General features: G+C 38.7%; 2 protein-coding genes across 2 annotated transcripts; one reads left to right on the forward strand and one right to left on the reverse strand.

Moving 5' to 3' along the window:
* Positions 1 to 214: 214 nt before the first annotated feature.
* On the reverse strand, positions 215 to 5,643 carry LOC131657925 (uncharacterized). Its single transcript, XM_058927272.1, has 2 exons — positions 4,417 to 5,643; positions 215 to 4,327 (listed from the first exon to the last, which is right to left on the reverse strand). The coding sequence occupies exons 1-2, from the start codon at positions 5,641 to 5,643 to the stop codon at positions 215 to 217; spliced, it is 5,340 nt and encodes a 1,779-aa protein (XP_058783255.1).
* Positions 5,644 to 7,276: 1,633 nt separating this feature from the next.
* LOC131661100 (probable receptor-like protein kinase At3g17420) lies at positions 7,277 to 10,929 on the forward strand. The gene is made up of 10 exons (XM_058930519.1): positions 7,277 to 7,562; positions 7,671 to 7,753; positions 7,847 to 8,078; positions 8,234 to 8,836; positions 8,932 to 9,180; positions 9,274 to 9,437; positions 9,553 to 9,629; positions 9,709 to 9,856; positions 10,022 to 10,171; positions 10,263 to 10,929. The coding sequence occupies exons 1-10, from the start codon at positions 7,409 to 7,411 to the stop codon at positions 10,500 to 10,502; spliced, it is 2,100 nt and encodes a 699-aa protein (XP_058786502.1). The 5' UTR covers positions 7,277 to 7,408; the 3' UTR covers positions 10,503 to 10,929.
* Positions 10,930 to 19,627: the final 8,698 nt, after the last annotated feature.

Raw genomic sequence — 19,627 nt, forward strand, 5'->3', positions numbered from 1 at the left:
TTTTTAAACTGAGGTTATTTTGAATTTAAAAAAAAAATCACATTTCATCTCATATATCTTAAAAAATAGTTTTTTTCCGTATTAAAAAATAAATATAAATGACCTAAGATAACACAACTTATCATGTTCACTTAGTTTTTTTTTTTTTTTTTAAAAAAAAGAAGAATATATTAATCAAAAAGAGGATCTTACAAGAAACCAACAAAGAGGCCCATTAGATACAAAATCTTACTCTAGGGGTGCCTTCTTTGTCCAACAAAAAATTGCTAACAAGACCATAATGTAAAGAAGAAAACCAAGTAAAATTCATATAAAGTAAACCAAGGTTAGCCATAAAATTGGCACAAAAATTGGCTTCACGGTAGATGTGCGTGATCATGAAATCCATCTCTAAAGTATACGCACGACACTTAAGCCAACGAGCCTTGATTTTCCAAGGAACGAGATTGGGATTGGAAAAAGCTTGAACCACTACAGTGCAGTCGGTTTCTAGCCACAACTTCTTCCAATTAAAGACACAAGCTTTTTCAATAGCAAGCATAGCTGCACAAAGCTCCGCTGATACCGAGTTACCATCACCCAAAAACTCGCAAAAGCTTCCCAAGTGATCCGCATTATGGTTGCGAAAGATACCTCCGCAGGAACTAAGCATAGGAGAGCCTTTGGCCAGACCATCAATGTTGCATTTTACCCAACCAAGAGGAGGAGGGCACCAGATAACTTCCACCGTACAAGAAGGCTTCCTCGGGCGAATGTTGATGTCAAAAGACTTGAGGAGCAGGAAACTATCCATATCAGAATTGGAGCAATTGGTAGAAGAATTCCCTATTAATCTCACTGCAGTGGTAACATTAGAGCAACATCTTTCAAAAGATATTTGAGTGTCCTCAAACCTGGCAGAATTCCTAGCTTTCCATATATGGTGTATCATGTTAATAATGATGGCAAAAGATACCACCTTGGCTTGGTTCGACCAGCTCCTTTGAATCCAATTCAGACAGTCTTCAAAGTTGTGAAAGCTATGAAATTGCAACTTGACAGCCAAACATTTCCAAAGCTTCTTCGCATAAGTACAGTCAAAAAAAATGTGAAAGGCACTCTCTTCAGAAGACTTACACAGAGAGCACATGGAAGGGAAAGATAGGCCCCTAATCTTGAGATTGTCATCAGAGGGCATTTTCTTGTGAATCAGTCTCCAAACAACCATGGATTGAGAAGGAGGAATATCACGATGCCAAGGGAAAGAGAGCCATTTCTGAGAGTGATGAGGCTTTAAGATGGAGTCATAAGCAAGCTTGACAGTTAGCATACCATCCTCAGCAGCCCTCCAAATAAGAGTATCTTTCTCAGCAGTAGAAGAAATCTTAGATGTGATATTGATAAGCTCGGGGAATGCAGTGAGCACATTTCCAGGAATTACCCAACTGCCATTAGTGAACCAGTCTTTCACCTTCACCTGAAGAGATTGATGAAAAACACTCGGGATTTTAAACACATCAACAAGGGGTTCCCCGTACCAGTTATCCAGCCAGAAATTAATGTTGCTTCCATCTCCTATCAGCCATTGGCAGTTGTCAGTGATCATGGATAAGTTGCCTTTAATGCTGCTCCAAATAGATGATTTGATAGAGTAATTAATGAATCTGTTTTTCCTTCTAACTCTAGCAGCCAGCACAGAGGCCCAGCTGTGTTGATTCTGAAGAAAGCTCCAGCCAAGAGTCAAGCAGGTGGCATCATTGAATATTTTAATGGACTTCAGGCCCAGACCCCCCTCCTTGTAGCCAGTGCAGCAAGTCTTCCACTTGACAGTGACAAGCTTCTTCTTATCCATATTCCCACTCCATATGGAGTTTCTAATCCATTTATCAATGAGTTTTATAATGCTTGAGGGCCAGTAGTAGACAGTCATACAATGAATCAACATGCTATGAATAACTGCTTTTACAAGCTGGACTCTCCCAGCCATGGTCAACATACTACCCTTCCAAGCTGCCAGTTTTAATTTGATCTTGTCAGCCAAGAAAAGAAAATGAGATGCCTTGGGCTTACCAATAAATATAGGAGCACCAAGATATAATAGAGGAGGGTAAGCCATTTTAAAACCAATAATATCAGCCAGAATTTTATGCCTAGAGCTAGACATCCCCCCAGCATATATGAGACTTTTATGTTTACTACAAAACTGACCTGAGTGCTCAGCATAAGTATTGAGCAGATTGGAAATATTAGACAAGGATTTCTGATCACCTCTACAGAATATCATTATATCATCAGCATACATGGTGTGTGAATCAACAAAACAATTCCTAGTAGCTTGAATCCTATTGAATTGATTGCTACTAACCAAAGAGGTTATGTTTCTACTAAGCACCTCTTGAGCCAAGCAAAAAAGCAAGGGAGACAAGGGATCTCCTTGTCTCACCCCATTCGAGCAACTAAAGTAGCCAGTCAATTTACCATTGAAGTTAATGGAAAGGGTAGCAGAATGAAGGATTATAGATATCCAATTGCAGAAAATACTACTAAAGCCAAAGCTATTAAGAGTTTTAAGAATAAACTTCCAACTAATAGAGTCAAAGGCTTTGGTTATATCAATTTTCAAAGCTATGTTACCACTGAAGCTCTTGTTATTAAGCAAATTAATAGCTTCAGAGGTTAGGCAAATGCCATCCCTGATATTTCTGCCCTTAATAAACCCTTTTTGCTCAAAAGAAATCAAAGAAGGAAGAAGGGAAGCAAGCCTGTCAGCCAGAATTTTGGTGATGATCTTGAACTTGAAATTAGCAAGGGCAATAGGTCTGTAGTCACTCAAGGTTTCAGCATCCTTAGATTTAGGAATGAGTACAATTGAATTAGCATTGTAGCCCTTTGGAATCCAACCATGCAGAAAAAATTGAGACACAGCGTTAGTAACATCTCCTTTAATAATATCCCAATAGTGATGATAGAAAGAACCACCAAAACCATCAGGGCCAGGAGCAGAGTCAGCTTTGAGGCTAAACACAGAATGCTTGATTTCATCTTCAGTAGGAACCATAGTGAGCAGGGCATTGGTTTGGTCAGAGATCATGTTAGGGATCACATTATGCAGAGAGCTGTCCTCTTGAAGAACAGCATTGTTATTGAAAAGATTTTGAAAATGCTCCACAATATGATTCTCCAGGGAATTCTTGTCAGTGACAATGGAGTCATTGATCCTTAGGGAGGAGATAAGATTTGTTTTCCTCTTTATATTGGCATAAGTATGGAAGAACTTGGTGTTCCTGTCACCATCACTTTGCCATTTGATTCTAGCCTTCTCTTTCCAAAATTCCTCTTCAATATTCAAAGCAGCCTCCATATCATATTGAGCTTTGGTTTCCTTTTCCTTTAAGTCATCAGTGTAGCCAGAATTTGCAATTTCCATTTGAATATTCTGAAGGTGTGCCTCTGCATTCTTGACCTTGACCTTGACATCACCAAAATTATTTCTGTTCCAAACCTTCAAGTTGTTTTTCAGAATTTTTAGCTTTTTATCAAGGATGAACATAGGGCATCCCACAAGATTGGTGCTCCAAGAATCCTTGACCACCTGAAGGCACTCCATGCTGGAGGTCCACATTTTTAGAAACCTGAACTGAGAACTGTAGTGCACCTTTTCAAAATCACAAGTTAGCATAATAGGAAAATGATCAGATCTTATTTTGGTAAGGGTGTTGCAAACAACTAAATTACAATTGTTCAACAAATCCATGTTACAAATGGATCTGTCCAGCCTCTTTTCAGTCAAGCAAAGGCCTTTTCTACCATTATTCCAAGAGAATTGATTACCAGTAGTAGGCAAATGTATGAGATTAAGATTATTAGACCAGTTAAAGAAATCTGCCATAGGCACCTTGGCAGGAGCACACCTACCTTTATGCTCCTCAGCACTAATGATGGCATTGAAGTCACCAATATAGCACCAAGGAACACCAGTAGGAGTCTGCTTCAGGGCATTCCAGAGATTCCTTCTAATCACATAGCTAGTGGAAGCATAAACCACGGAGAAACCCATGATATTGTTAGAGACATTTAAAGTGAAACTAATATGTTGATCATCAATTTCAAGGACATTAGGGTTTAAGTTGGATTTGCAAAAACACCATAGATTAGGCAAGAGATTGTCTCTCTTATTAAAAGCAAAATCCTTGAAATCAAGCCTATGAAGCCATCTTTGAGGAAATTTCTCAAAGTCCATCCAAGGCCCAGCTATACAAACTAAGTTAGGGTGATTATTCTGAATTAAATTCTTAAGGGCCAACCTAGAGGCCTTATTAGCAATGCCTCTAATGTTCCAAAAGAGGATCTTCATAAGGTTAAGTTTTTAGAACTAGATCTAAACCTAGTATTACCTGCTACCTTGGACTTCTTACCTCTCCCCCTTTTAGAAGTTACCTGCTGGAACTCCTTTTCAGGGATGCAGTCAGAACCAAGCTCCTCGTCACTAATACCATCAGCCATATTATCCCAAGAATTTTGAAGAAATTCTTTCACCATGTTATTTTCCAGCTGATTCACTTGAGTTTCAGGGACAAGGTCAATCATTTGTGTGACATCAATATGAACATCAGAATTAGACTGTTCAATATTATTCTGAGATACAGGAACAATAGCATTCTCTTTTATCACTTCCAAGAGGACAGGATCAGAATTCAAATCCTCTTCATTGACTTCATCATTTGTGTTCTGCTCAGGCCCTTGACTCTTGTCCTTCTGGCTTTTGCCTTCATCCATGGGAGGTGTTTTTCCTGCAGAAACATTCGAAGCTTTATCAGTTTTGGCAAGGTAAACTTTACCCTTACCTTGGTTCATCTCTTTCTTTTTGCAATTAGCCACAGAGTGACCAATACATGAACAATATGAGCAGAACTCCGGGATTTTTTCATACTCAATATCGACAAAGAAGGCAAAGCCCACCCTTTCAACAAGAATTTTGTGACTTAGGTCTTTAGTAAGATCTAAATCAACCAGCACCCTTACAAAATGTCCAAAAGGCCTGTCAAAAGCAGACATATTGGATGCGGAATCAATACAGATGGGTGTTCCGATGCTGCTAGCTATGGCAAAAAGGATACGAGGTCTCCAATACTCCTGAGATAAGCCATGGATTCGTATCCAGACCTGGGCAGAGGTCTGTTTTAAAGTGGATGGAACAAAATCCTTGGTCCAGGGGAACAACTTGAGCACTCCTTGAGGAATTGACCAGGCATTAACCGATCGCACCCTTTGAACATCCTCCAAGGAGGAGAAGGAGAACTCAAAGAAACCCTTTCCCAAGGAAGTTACACCCCATTTCCCAATCGATGGCCAAAGTTGCATTAACTTGTTTTTCAGATTAACCACGGTCAATGGAGGAGCTCCCTTAGACCAGACAACCCTTCCATGAAGATGATGTTTGCAAGCATCCACCCCCAGTTTGTATTCATCTTCTGGAATCGTAATAGCAAGCCTGTCCCCTTTAAGACAAGGGATGGGGAGCTGACTAAGAGGAATATCACAAACACTGTTTGCAACCGCTGAGGCAAAAGACTTCCCTTGAGGATGAGGCGTGACCTTCTTAGAAGACGAATCCGAAGGCAAAGGTTGGAGATGTGTTTCAGGAAATAGAAGAGAGGGATCCATAGAGAAGAGGAAAGGGGAAGAGAGGAGGAAAAACGGGACGCAACCGTGAGAAACTAGCCGTTATCAGCGAAAGTCATTTTCTGTTTTCTCTATCATGTTCACTTAGTTGTGTTATCTATTTAAAAATGAAAGCGATATTTATTTTGTAAATTGATTAAAATAAGAGATCCAAATTATAATTTAATTTATTTATAATTAAATAATTTTTTATTAAAAAACGAGTATCATTAAAAACTTTTATAGATTACAAAATCTAATAAAATTATTTAAAAAAACATGACACTTTATTTAAACAGATTTTATTATTTAAATATGTTTTTCATCTACATAAATGTAAAGCGTAATTTAATCTAAAAAAAAGGCACACATAGTACGCGGGAGTCGGGACACAATTAAAAGACATTTATTGTTTTTTCATAATTAAATGTGAAATTTATTTAATTAAAATAATATTCCTTTTAAAAGGGAAGTAAGTAGCACGTTGTTTATTAGGCATGGCAACGGGGCGGGTTGGGGACGGTTTTTATCTCCCCCAAACCCAAACCCGAATCCCCAATCAATCCCCGTTACCCGCCCCAAACCCAAACGGGGATGGGGAATTAAAACCCAAACCCGTCCTTAACGGGTTCGGGTTGGGTTTGGGTATCCCCGCCCTTTCACCATGTATTTCGTAAAATCAATTTTTAAAATAAAAATATTTACTTTTTCAAAAATCAAATTACATTACAAATAACAAAATAAAACAATCTCAAAAAATTTCATACATATATTTCAAATATTTAAAATAATAAATACAAATCAAATTATTAAAACATTAACCACATATTTAATAATATAAATTATGAAATATAAATAATAATGTACATATTGAAATAAACGGGGCGGGTTTGGGGACGGGTTCGGGGTGGGTACTAGTGTCCCCATTACCCGACCCATCCCCATGTTTTCTAATTGGGGAAAACCCAAACCCGGACCCAAACCCAGTCAAAGTGGGTTTTCCCCGTCAACTTCGGGACGGGTTCGGGTGGGTACCCGTGGGTCTGGGTTTTATTGCCATGTCTATTGTTTATCAAAAAAAAAAAAATATTCATCATTTTTACCAGCTAAGTACCTTGATCATTTTCTAAATAGTACATGAACAAGGAAGCATAATCATTCTAAATAACCAAGGAAGGACCCTGCATCAAAGTAGTATCATTTTCTTTTTATAAATAAATCACATTAATTAAACTAACAAAGGAAAAAATGGTTCTTACTAAAATCAAAGTTTTGATTCGCACAATAATTATTATTTTTTAAATTAAGATTTCGACATCACTTATAAATTTCTTTGATTTTTCAAAGCATTTATTTACTAACAGTTAACACCGTGAAAGAATCAACGGCTTCAAATCAGTCATTTTCAAAGCACGGTCTCCGATGTCTACGCTACAGTGTTTTCTCTCACACACTATCCCGGTATTTGTGATTTAGCGTCCGCCACATCAGCAACGGGTCCATTAAGTGCATGACAATCCATAATTAATAAACACATTAATTAAAAGAATTAAATTAACACGATAATGGTCGGCTCTAATGAACGGCTCAGATCGAATCTAGAATTGATTACATAGAACCGAGTAGCAGAGTAACATTCCTCCCGAGACAGTTTGCTTTTACAGTCCTTCCCTCAACCATGATTCGTTCCCTCTCGCCATTCCCAAGATAAAACAACAACACGAAGAGAGAGAATCACAAAACAACAAACTGATTCTCATTTCTCCCAATGAAGTTAATCGACGACGGCGCCGGTGGCCGGAAAGTGTTGGTCGGAGTTAAATTAGATCCCCGCAGCCGCGAGTTGCTGACGTGGGCACTCGTTAAGGTCGCTGAGCCCGGTGACCTCGTCATCGCGCTTCACGTTCTCGACACCGTAACTGGTATCTCTCTCTCTCTCTCTCTCTCTCTCTCTCTGTGTGTGTTTATTAACATTGCTTTTGTTGGAAGCGTTGTGTTGAATATATAATGTGACTGTTTTTTGTGTGTAGAGGGAACATCGTCGTTGCTATCTCTGGTGAAGACGTTCGATTCAGTTCTCGCCGTTTACGAAGGCTTCTGCAATTTGAAGCAGGTTTGTTTTGGGAGGGAAAATGGTTAATGAACCGTTGGAAGATTTTATCGGTTTTTGGAAAGTGAAATTGACTGTGTTGTTTTTTATTTTCAGGTTGATCTTAGGTTGAAAGTGTGTAGAGGTGATTCGGTTCGGAAGCTTCTAGTGCAAGAGGCGAAGGCGTTTGGAGTTTCGACGGTGATTCTAGGAACTTCGAAATCTCATCATGCAATTCGGTCGTCTTCGTGGGTGGCTAAGTATTGCGCCAAGAAATTGCATAAGTGTGTTTCTGTTTTCGCTGTTGATAATGGGAAAATCGCTTTCCATAGAGAAGCTAGTGATAAAGGTTTTGGTTCCCGCTTTGTTTTTCTGATTTATTTTTCGTGCGTGAATTATTGCTATTTTCAGCTTTGGCTATGAATTGTGATCCTGTGTTGGTCTTTTTTTTTCTCTTGTTTTGGGAGGTTTATTTGATTGTTGTTGTTGTTGTTGTTATGGCAGAGAAATTACAGGAAGGTACACATTTATCATCAAAGTCGTTGGTGATTTTTACTAATAAAAGTGTGAAGAATTGTGAAAGTTGTGCTCTGCGAGAGATTTCTGAAACTGAATACAAGATTTCTGAAAATGAATATAATCAAGGGGAGTTGTTGTTTGATGATTGTGAAACGGAAAACCCGCTTGCTTTGGTACCGTTTGAAAAACACGAAGATGATTCCGTAGTGGGTAATTCTAAACAGACAAAACCTGGTTGGTCACTCATTCGGAATGTATTTCAGCACAAAAAGCATACAGCTAAGTCTTCACCCAAAAATACATTTGTTTTTCAACGGGCAATACGACATTCCGGAAGTCATTCTTCAGCTGTAGTGTATCCAGATCATAAACAGATTAATGTTGATCAAATTGACGAGTCTACCCTGGATGGGGAGAGTGGTGCCATTGTGCCGTTTGGATCTGCTATTATCTTACCTCCTCCCACCCTTTGCAGTGATGGCGGTAGCCTTCCTGAAGAATTGTTGGTTTTACGAGAGAAGTACTCGGCTTCATGTAGATTGTATAGTTTGCAGGAACTTGTAGCTGCAACCATCAACTTCTCATCCGGTAAGCTTTCATGAATCCAACTTTTGTTTCCCAATTTTCATTCTAGCCATATGCTTGAGATATGTTCTGATACTCTCCTTAATTGTGTTTTTTAGAAAATTTGGTTGGCAAAGGTGGCAGTAGTGATGTTTACAGAGGGTGTCTTCCCGAAGGCAAGGAATTGGCTGTGAAAATTTTGAAGCCGTCTGAGAATGTTGTACAAGAGTTTGCTCAAGAAGTTGAGATTGTTACAACTTTGCATCATAAGAACACAATATCTCTATCTGGTTTTTGTCTAGAGGGAAACCATTTATTACTGGTTTATGATTTTTTATCAAGAGGAAGCCTAGAAGAAAACCTTCACGGTAGATTATTTATTTGGCATTGTTTGTAAATTGCTAGTGATTGCGTAATTCTTTACTTTCTCTAATTTGTTTTTCTTGTGCTCTTTGGAATAGGTAACAGAATTGACTATAATTCATTTGGCTGGCAAGAGAGGTACCGAGTGGCTGTAGGTGTAGCCGAGGCCTTGGATTATCTGCATAATGGCAGTGCCCGAGCAGTAATCCATAGGGATGTCAAATCTTCGAATATCCTTCTTTCAGATGATTTTGAGGCACAGGTACTGTAATATATTTATTCTTCTTGTTCTCTGATAGGCATTGTCATCTTTTTATATTTCTTTGGACTTGATTTCAATTATACCCTTCCTCTAAGCCACATGTTTATTTCTTCAGCTCTCAGATTTTGGACTGGCTAGTTGGGGTTCTTCTTCTTCTCATATTATTTGTACTGATGTTGCCGGAACATTTGGGTGAGTAGCATTCCTTTTTCTATCTTCCATGGCTTGTTTATCTTTATTTGATTTGGTCTGAAAAGGTTTTATCTGACAGGTACCTAGCTCCTGAATATTTTATGCACGGTAGAGTTACCGACAAAATTGACGTATATGCTTTTGGTGTTGTACTCCTTGAGCTTCTATCCAATAGGAAACCCATTAACAACGAATCTCCAAAGGGCCAGGAGAGCCTTGTTATGTGGGTAAGTTGTTTTTTAATAATAGTCTTATGAGTTCAGCATCTAAGATAGTTACAACACTGTATGTATATAAATAAAGCATGTGCTAATACTAGAACTCAGCATTCCACTAGTATTGTATCCTAAGAGTTGGAAGTCAATATGACTAATGACCACATCCAATTTCAGGCAACATCAATCTTGAAAAGTGGGAAGATTTCCCAGTTGCTTGACCCAAGCCTTGGCAGTGAATACAACGATTGTCAGATCAAGAGAATGATTTTAGCTGCTACTCTTTGTATTAGACGGGTTCCTAGATTGCGACCTCAAATCCGAGTTGTAAGTCCTTTGTCTATGCAAATTCATTCCCTTCCGTTTTGTCTCATGCCGTGTCCTTTGGGTTATCAATCATGTTTCTTCAATAATGCAGATACTGAAACTTCTTCACGGTGATGAAGAAATAACACGATGGGCAGAACAAGAAGTCTGTGCACCAGAGACACATGATGGATTTGATGAGGAACCAGTTCGAACAAATATCCAGTCCCACCTTAACCTTGCTTTGCTGGACGTGGAGGATGATGCAGTTTCTATCAGTAGCACTGAGCAGACTGTCTCATTGGAGGATTATTTGCAAGGAAGATGGAGTCGCTGCTCAAGTTTTGACTAAATATTTTCATCATGGTATCGTCTGGAAATCAAATGCATGTTTTGTTTATATTATTTTGTTTTATCAGGTTAGATTTTCGAAATTCTGCGGCAGCGCGGATCTGGTCTTGGAAGAGAGGTCCAAAAAATGTCCCCCTCCTTGACTTTGTAGCCAGTTTCAGTTTGCGTTATACAGAAAGATCTTAACAGAAACATTTGGCCTTTCTGGAGCAAACTCTTGCGGGCTAGCATGTAGATTTGAATTAAGAAAATGAAGAGTATATATTCTCTACCACTAAAGAACGTCCTCGTGTCTTAGTTCTATGGTGGTGCGTCCAAAATTCACTTAGACCATTGGTGTGTCATGGTTGATTAAGTTGAAACATGACAAATTTGATCTTTCATTGGATTTAGATTCTATTGCGAAATTGTAAATAGAATTTGCAGAATGAGATTCTATTATGGCTTTTGGGTTAATCCTTTAGTTAAGTTGTCATATTTCCAGTGTAAATAGGCCATTTTCCAAGTAAAACTTCGACGTTCACATATTTAACTGCTGACTGAGATGAAGCTGTCGACTTTTCCTGTCAAAATATTACTTTTTGAAGTTTGTATTTCAAGTTTGGACATTGGATTGGAGACATTGTATTGTATGTTATTGACTTTAGCTTAAAATATTATCTCCAGTCTACTTGTATTGTAGTATTTTCAACTAGTAAGAGAGCCATTCTCCTCGCTGTTGAATTGGTGGAACATAAGACTGGCGCATATTTGGACTCTTGAATTAACCGTAACTGAATTGGAAATTACAGATATAAGTTTTCCCAAAAACATGCTGTCCAAAATATTAATGAGACTCAGAACTATCGCATGGACTGTTTTCGTTGAGTATCCCGTGGACGGTTTTACTTCACTTACGCGGGACTAGTGATAGGTCAGCTGTGATGTGAATAGAAATGAAAATTATATCTACCGGTAGACATATCGGGAGAATTTATTTTCTCACCCCCCAAACTTATGAAAAGACCAAATTGTCTAACCGATTTTCATTACCACATTTTCATAAATTTATTGGAAGAATCGGAATTTTCAAATTCTCTGACGATACAGGAAATTTGGCGAAAACAAGTTATATTTACGGTATATTTTGTGAAATTTTCGGTATATTGTACTGGAAATTTCAAAAATTTTGGTATTTGCTACCGGTTCAAAATTTCCGGTATTTTTTTACCAATATTATCGGAAATTTTGAAATTTCCAGTGCGTATTATCATACCTGAAATTTTGAAATTTTCGGTATTTCAATTTTTTTTTAAAAAGAAGTTATTTTCCTTATATGTTTAAATTTTGCAGTGAGGACCAGAGGCATGGATGGTTCTTGTTAAGATACGAAAGACTAAGAGGCATTTGAATAAACAGTGTGTTTTGTAAAGCACTACGGAGACTTTATTATATAGAGAGAGATTACAGTTAATTACATGATATAGTCGATGTGGGACTATTCTATATACAAATATTCTTAACACTATATATTCACAAATATCAACACTCCCCCTCAAGCTTGAGCATATAAGTCAAATGCACCAAGCTTGCCACATATATAATTAGTTCTGGGACTTCGTAGGGATTTTGTAAACACATATGCTAATTGATCATTGGAGTTGACAAAGCTTGTAACAATTTCGCCTGATTCAATCTTCTCTCTGACAAAGTGACAGTTTATCTCAATATGTTTGGTCCTTTCATAGAAGACTGGATTTGAAGCAATGCGCAATGCAGCTTGATTATCACAAACAAGTGCCATTGGTCTTGCTTCTTCAATTTGAAGTTCTTTGAGTAACTATTTTAACCAAATGAGTTCACATGTTGTCATTGCCATGGCCCTATACTCTGCCTCGGCGCTTGATCTTTCAACTACATTTTGTTTCTTACCTTTCCAGGATATAAGGTTTCCTCCAACAAGTACACAATACCCAGAGGTGGATCGTCTATCAATGGGGACCCTGCCCAATCAGCATCAGAGTATCCAATTATCTGAGTATGTCATTTATCTTCATACACAAGACCTTTTTCTGGAGCACACTTGATGTATCTCAGAATTCGAACAACAACATCCATGTGTTCTTGGCAAGGAGAATTTAAGAACTAGTTTACCACACTAACTGCAAAAAAGATGTTCAGACGAGTGACTGTGAGATAATTCAACTTTCCAACCAATCTCCTATACCTTCTTGGATCAGATAGAGGCTCCCCCTGATTGGGTAGCAGTTTGGCACTTGGATCCATATGAGTATCAGCTGGTTTAGCATTCAACAATCCCGTTTCTTGCAAAATATCCATAGCATATTTCTGCTGGGTAGCGGAGTTTACCAAGATCTTTTGTCAAGAAGTAGCTTTGTTTACCAAGATCTTTTGTCTGAAATTGATTTAAGAGATGTTGTTTCAATTGGAGTATTCTCTGTTGATCACTGCCACTTATCACAATATCATCTACATATACAATAAGATAGATACACCCTTGGGCAGAGAGACGATAAAACACTGAATGATCAGCTTAACTACGGACCATACTAAACTGTTGTACTACAGTGTTGAATCTGCCAAACCAAGTTCTCGAAGACTGTTAAAGACCATAAAGAGACATGTGTAGCCTACAAACCATATGTGAGGACTCCCCCTGAGCAACAAACCCAGGTGGTTGCTCCATATATACTTCCTCTTCAAGAACACCATGTAAAAAGGCTTTTTTGATGTCAAGTTGATGAAAAGGCCAATGTCGAATGGCTGCAATAGCTAGAAGAAGTCTAACATATGCCATCTTGGCTACAGGCGATAAGGTATCACTATAATCCAACCCAAACATTTGAGTGTATCCTTTGGCTACCAAACGAGCTTTAAAACGATCAATCTTATCATATGGACCAACCTTCACTGTATAAAGCCAGCGACAACCTACTAAAGATTTCCCAGGGGGTAGATGAACCAATTCCCAAGTAACACTGCTTTGAAGAGCACACATTTCGTCAATCATTACTTGCCTCCATTCAGGGTGAGATAATGCTTCACCTGGAGTGTTAGGAATAGAAACAGAAGACAAACAAGTATACTGCAAAGGAGAAAGACGATGATAACATAAATCAATATAATGTGGAGAAGGATTTCGTGTTTGACGTATACCTTTTCGAAGAGCAATCGAAAGATCAGACTCAAGTTGTGGGATCGAATCCGGTGATGGCGAAGGCGTCGGAGGAAAGTCTGCAATAACCTCATGGACATGTACTTCCTCAGGAATAGGTACGGAAGAAGTGGGTTGGCGACGCTGATATGTTTGAAGTGGGCGAGTAGTGGAAGGGTCAACCGTAAGGCTAGAATGATGAGGGATAATGGGAAACGAGACTTCCGAAAGAGGTGTAGGAGTACTTTCCTGTAGGGGTTCCAGAGTTACTTGTTTGGACTCGAAGTATGGAATAGACTTGAAGATGATAACATCGGCCGATACGAGGTATCGTTGTAGAGTATGTGAGTAGCAACGATATCCCTTTTAGGATCGATGATAACCAAGAAATACACACTTTAGTGATCGAGCTGATAGTTTATCAAGACCAGGGCAGAGATTGTGTACGGAACACGATGACCCAAAAACTCAAGGAGTAATTGGGTGAAAAGGAGAGTTTGGAAACAGGATTGAGTGAGGGATTTTATGATTAAGGACAGATGAGGGCATGTGATTAATGAGGTAACATGTCGTGAGCACCGCATCCCCCCCAAAATCAGAGAGGAACATTACCATGGAGAAGTAGGGTCCGAGTGGTTTCTACGAGATGTCGATATTTACGTTTAGCTACCCCATTTTGTTGAGGTGTATGAGGACAAGATGTTTGGTGCAGAATACCATTGGATAACATAAAAATTTGAAATTGTTGGGATAAATATTCACGTGCATTGTCACTTCTTAAGGTATGGATAGACATGCCAAATTGGGTTCTTATTTCTTGATAAAAAAAATCAAAAATAGAAAACAATTTTGATATGTTCTTCATTAAAAATAGCCATGTGCAACCTGAAAAATCATCAATAAAAGTGACAAAATACCTAGACCCAAAGGTAGACTCAGTACGCAAAGGACCCTAAACATCTGAGTGAGCTAAAGCAAAATGGGACGCAGCTCGTTTATTAACTCGATTGGGAAAGTGACTACGAGTATGTTTCCCTACTTGACAAGACTCGCAATGTAAACTAGATAATTTATATAAACTGGACACCATCTTTTGGAGCTTGGGAAGACCTGGATGACCTAACTGCGCATGTATACTGAGTGGAGAATCTGTGGCAGAGCATGTGGTGGATGATGCAGAGAAGTAGTATAGGCCTTGAGACTCACATCCGACGCCAATCGTCTGTCCCGAACTCCGATCCTGCAAAGTAAGAACACCATTAGCAAAGGTGATAGAACCATTAAGGGCACGAGTTAAAGGACTGACTAAAAGTAAATTAATCGAACGATTAGGTACATATAGGAAAGAAGTAACAGAGAGAGATGGTAGGATTTGAACAGTACCAATCCCTTGGGATTGGGTTTGAGAACCATTTGCGGCAGTTATACTAGGTAAGAAACAAGAGGTAGAGATGGAAGAGAAAAAACTTTTATTACCGATAACATGATCAAACGCACCAGAATCGAGAACCCAAGGAAGAGGAGATGATTGAGAGAAGCAAACATATGAATTACCAGTGTGTGCAATCGAAGTCGTGGAACTAGAGTTCTAATTAATCTTACACCACCTGAGAAAATCTTCATTGCTTGGCGTAGGATTTTGAATTGAAGGTGAATTCTTCATAGTATCTGGATAATCAATTTGAGTTATCTTTACCTGAAGTGGAGGTCTGCCATGCAGCTTCTAGTAACGGTCGATGGTATGCCCAAGCCGGTTACAATGGTCACACTTGGGACGAGGTTTGGAGTTGAATGACCCTCCTCGAAGGCGATTTTGATTGTTTTCGAGATGCAAGAGCAGCAGTGTCACTTGGTGTTGGAGCAACAATAGATGGAGGAGAAACCGGACGAAACACATGAGGTGTAGCCAAGCGCAACAGTTGTTCACTAACTGTATCATACTTAGGAACATTAGTACTTGATAAAATTTGGTTACGAATGGATTCGAGATCTGATGGTAGTCCTTTAAGTGACATGACCATGAAATATTTACTTTGTTGTTCGGCATGAGCTGTTGCATCTTTTGCATAAGGCATAAGGGTTGCATAACTTGCTTTCAAGGCATCAAGCTTACTCAAATAAGCTTGCACATCCATATTTTCCAACGTCAGTGTGTTGAGTTTGTGGATGACATTGTATAAAAGTGAACGTTGTTGTAAAAGTCTTTCTTGGCCTTTTACCATAACTCATAACAAGTGGAAAAGGCTTGGTATTGCGCTTGGAGGTTAGGTGCTATGGAAAACCACAACACAGTACACAGAGAGGCATCAATTTTCTTCCATTTAGCGAGTTTGTCAACTGCAATGGCAGACAATTTTGTGGTTAGGTGCTCTTCATATCCCTGATCGTGAAACCACATATAGACAGCACGAGCCCATATGTTATAGTTTGTTGATCCTGTTAGTTTTTCACATGGGATCAACAGAACTTTAGTAAACGAGTCTCCCATAGCGCCAAGTTAACAAGAACGACACTGTTTGAACTGGAGGGCAGATTTTCGCTAGTCGGAAGAAGAAGCATAGATCGGATCTATGATCAGGGGACAAAATTGAGGAATTTTTTTCCAGATGAACAATACCTGCGATGATGAATAGTGCGCGCGGTGAACAATACCAAAGTAGTCGCCGAAAATATAAAAAATAGGCAAATCGGAGTGATGACACAGTTTGCAGAAAGAAATTTCTCACCGGAAGACAGTAGGTCAACCGAGTAAAACACGACAAAAATTGGAAATTTCCTCGTTCCGGGAATTCGGTATGGTGTATCAGAAATTTCGTCCGAAAATTCTTTATATCTCATCAGGGGTAAAATTGGAATAAAAAATTTGGGGGTGGCATGTATAATTTGGAGGGTGGCAAGATAAATTCTCGTAAACCGACGGTCCAAGCGGTTTTGGAAGTATCTGTTAGAACAAGAATTGTTCTGATCAATAATCTTTGTTTTGATGATAACAATGTATATGAATTTTGCTCAAGATAATGTGGTACTCTAATCCTATGCAATTTCCCTTTCAGGAAATATATAAAGAGTATGCACAAATCAGCGCTAAGAAGCTTTGACTCAGAAGGTTCAGTATGCAACTTCAGCACATGGTCTGGCAAGACATCAGAAGATGGTCAAGCAGAATCAGAACATGGTCTATTAGAAGCATCAGAAGAACTTGAGTTCAGAAGCAGAAGCACTGAAGTCATGGAATCACGCTCAGAAGCATATCAAGATCAGAAGATCAGAAGATGCTCTGCACCAAGCTGTTTGTACTCTGATGATTTTCAACGTAGTATTTACAAAGAACAAATCAGAATCAAGTACTAGATGGCAGGCTACGTGACTGACAAAAGGAACGTTAGAAGCTATTAAAGGCAATGTCAGTAGTCACAGCAAAAGCAAGGCTCGAGGTAGTTGACAAAACAGTGAAACATTAAATGCAATGCTGTACGGAATACGCAAAGCATTAAATGCTCCCAACGGTCATCTTCTCAAACGCCTATAAATATGAAGTTCTGATGAGAAGCAAGGTGACGAATCCTGAACGAACTTATTCTGAAAAACTTGCTGAAACACTGTTCAACTCAAAGCTCAGAAACTTCATCTTCAACCTCACTACATTACTGTTGTAATACTTTAGTGAGTCTAAGCTTAAATCAGTAAGAGAAATATCACAGTTTGTGATTATCGCTTTTAAGAAGCAATTGTAATACTCTTAGAATTGATTACATTACTCTGTAAGTAACTAGAGTGATCAAGTGTTGATCAGGATACTCTAGGAAGTCTTAGCTTGTGTCTAAGCAGTTCTAATTAGAGTGATCACGTGGTGGTCAGGATACTCTAAGAAAGTCTTAGCTTGTGTCTAAGCATTTGTTCCTAGAGTGATCAGGTTGTGATCAGAAGACTCTAGAAGACTTAGAAGTTGTCTAAGTGGAAAACCATTGTAATCTCGTGTGATTAGTGGATTAAATCCTCAGTTGAGGTAAATCACCTTGTATAGGGTGGACTGGAGTAGTTTAGTTAACAACGAACCAGGATAAAAATACTTGTGCAAATTATTTTTATCTTACGAGTTTTTGAAACTACGCTTATTCAAACCCCCCTTTCTAAGTGTTTTTCTATCCTTCAATTGGCATCAGAGTGCCGGTTTTAAGGTGCAAGCACTTAACCGTGTTTAGAAAAGATTCAGGAAGAGAAAAACGCTTCAGTAAAAGATGGCTGGTGAAGTTCAAACAAATCCAACTGCATCTACATCTGGCTCTGCTGAGCAATACAATGGTAACAATGGTTATACTAGACCACCAGTATTTGATGGTGAAAATTTTGAATACTGGAAAGATAAACTGGAAAGTTACTTTCTTGGTCTAGATGCTGATCTATGGGATCTTCTGTTGGATGGTTACAAACATCCTGTTAAAGCTACTGGTGTAAGGCTCACGAGAAACGAAATGACTGATGATCAAAAGAAAGATTTCAAAAATCATCACAAATGCAGGACTGTTTTGCTGAATGCTATCTCTCATGCTGAGTATGAGAAGATATCTAACAGGGAAACGGCCCATGACATATATGAGTCCTTGAAAATGACTCATGAAGGAAATGGTCAAGTTAAGGAGACCAAAGCTCTTGCACTAATCCAGAAGTACGAAGCCTTCAAGATGGAGGATGATGAAGACATTGAGAAGATGTTTTCAAGATTTCAAACTCTAACTGCTGGATTAAGAGTTCTGGACAAAGGCTACACCAAGGCTGATCATGTAAAGAAAATCATCAGAAGCTTGCCCAGAAGATGGGGCCCAATGGTGACTGCATTCAAGATTGCGAAGAATCTGAATGAAGTTTCTTTGGAAGAGCTGATTAGTGCCCTGAGGAGTCATGAGATTGAACTTGACGCAAATGAACCTCAGAAGAAAGGTAAGTCTGTTGCATTAAAATCTAATTTTAAAAGATGCACTAACGCTTTTCAGGCTGAAGAAGAAGATCCTGAAGAATCAGAATCTGAAGAAGAAGATGAACTGTCCATGATCTCCAGAAGGGTAAACCAACTCTGGAAGAGCAAACAAAGGAAGTTCAGAGGCTTCAGAAGTTCAAAGAGATTTGAACGAGGAGAATCTTCTGGTGACAGAAGATCTGACAAGAAGAAGGCTGTCTGCTATGAGTGCAATGAGCCTGGACATTACAAGAACGAGTGTCCAAAACTTCAGAAGGAGAATCCCAAGAAGAAGTTTCATAAGAAGAAAGGTCTTATGGCAACATGGGATGATTCAGAATCAGAGTCAGACTCTGAAGGAGAGCAAGCCAACTTCGCGCTGATGGCTACAGAAGATGATGGATCAGAATCTACATCAGAATCAGATTCTGAAGAGGTATTTTCTGAACTATCTAGAGAAGAGTTAGTTTCCAGTTTAACAGAACTTCTGGAACTCAAGGCTCATCTTGGTATCAAATACAAAAAGCTGAAAAAGCTGTTTGAATTTGAAACTAAGAAGCTGGAATTGGAAAATTCTGAACTGAAGGAAAAAGTTTTAAATCTATCCAAAGATAGTGGATCTCCTTCTGAAACAGAAAAACCCATTCCTAGCTTGAATCATATTCTGAAAGAATATGACTCGAGCTTCAGAAAGTTCTTATCTAGAAGTATTGGCAGAAGTCGTCTTGCTTCTATGATATATGGTGTTTTTGGAAACAGAAGGTTTGGTTTTGGCTATGAGGGTGATACCTCACATAAATTTGAACCTATTGATGATCTGAAGATCACATACAAGCCATTGTATGATCAGTTCAAATATGGCCATGCTCATGATATTAGGCTCACTTCACATGCACAGAAGTTTAACACTGTTCACACCAAGAAGCATGTGACACATCCTAAGAAATATCATGCTGACAAACCTAAAGAATATCATGTTGTTCCTCCTGTTAAATATTTTGCTAAACCCAAGTTCAAT

The sequence above is a fragment of the Vicia villosa genome, linkage group LG3 (genome assembly GCF_029867415.1).
Source record: "Vicia villosa cultivar HV-30 ecotype Madison, WI linkage group LG3, Vvil1.0, whole genome shotgun sequence".
Lineage (NCBI taxonomy): Eukaryota > Viridiplantae > Streptophyta > Magnoliopsida > Fabales > Fabaceae > Vicia > Vicia villosa.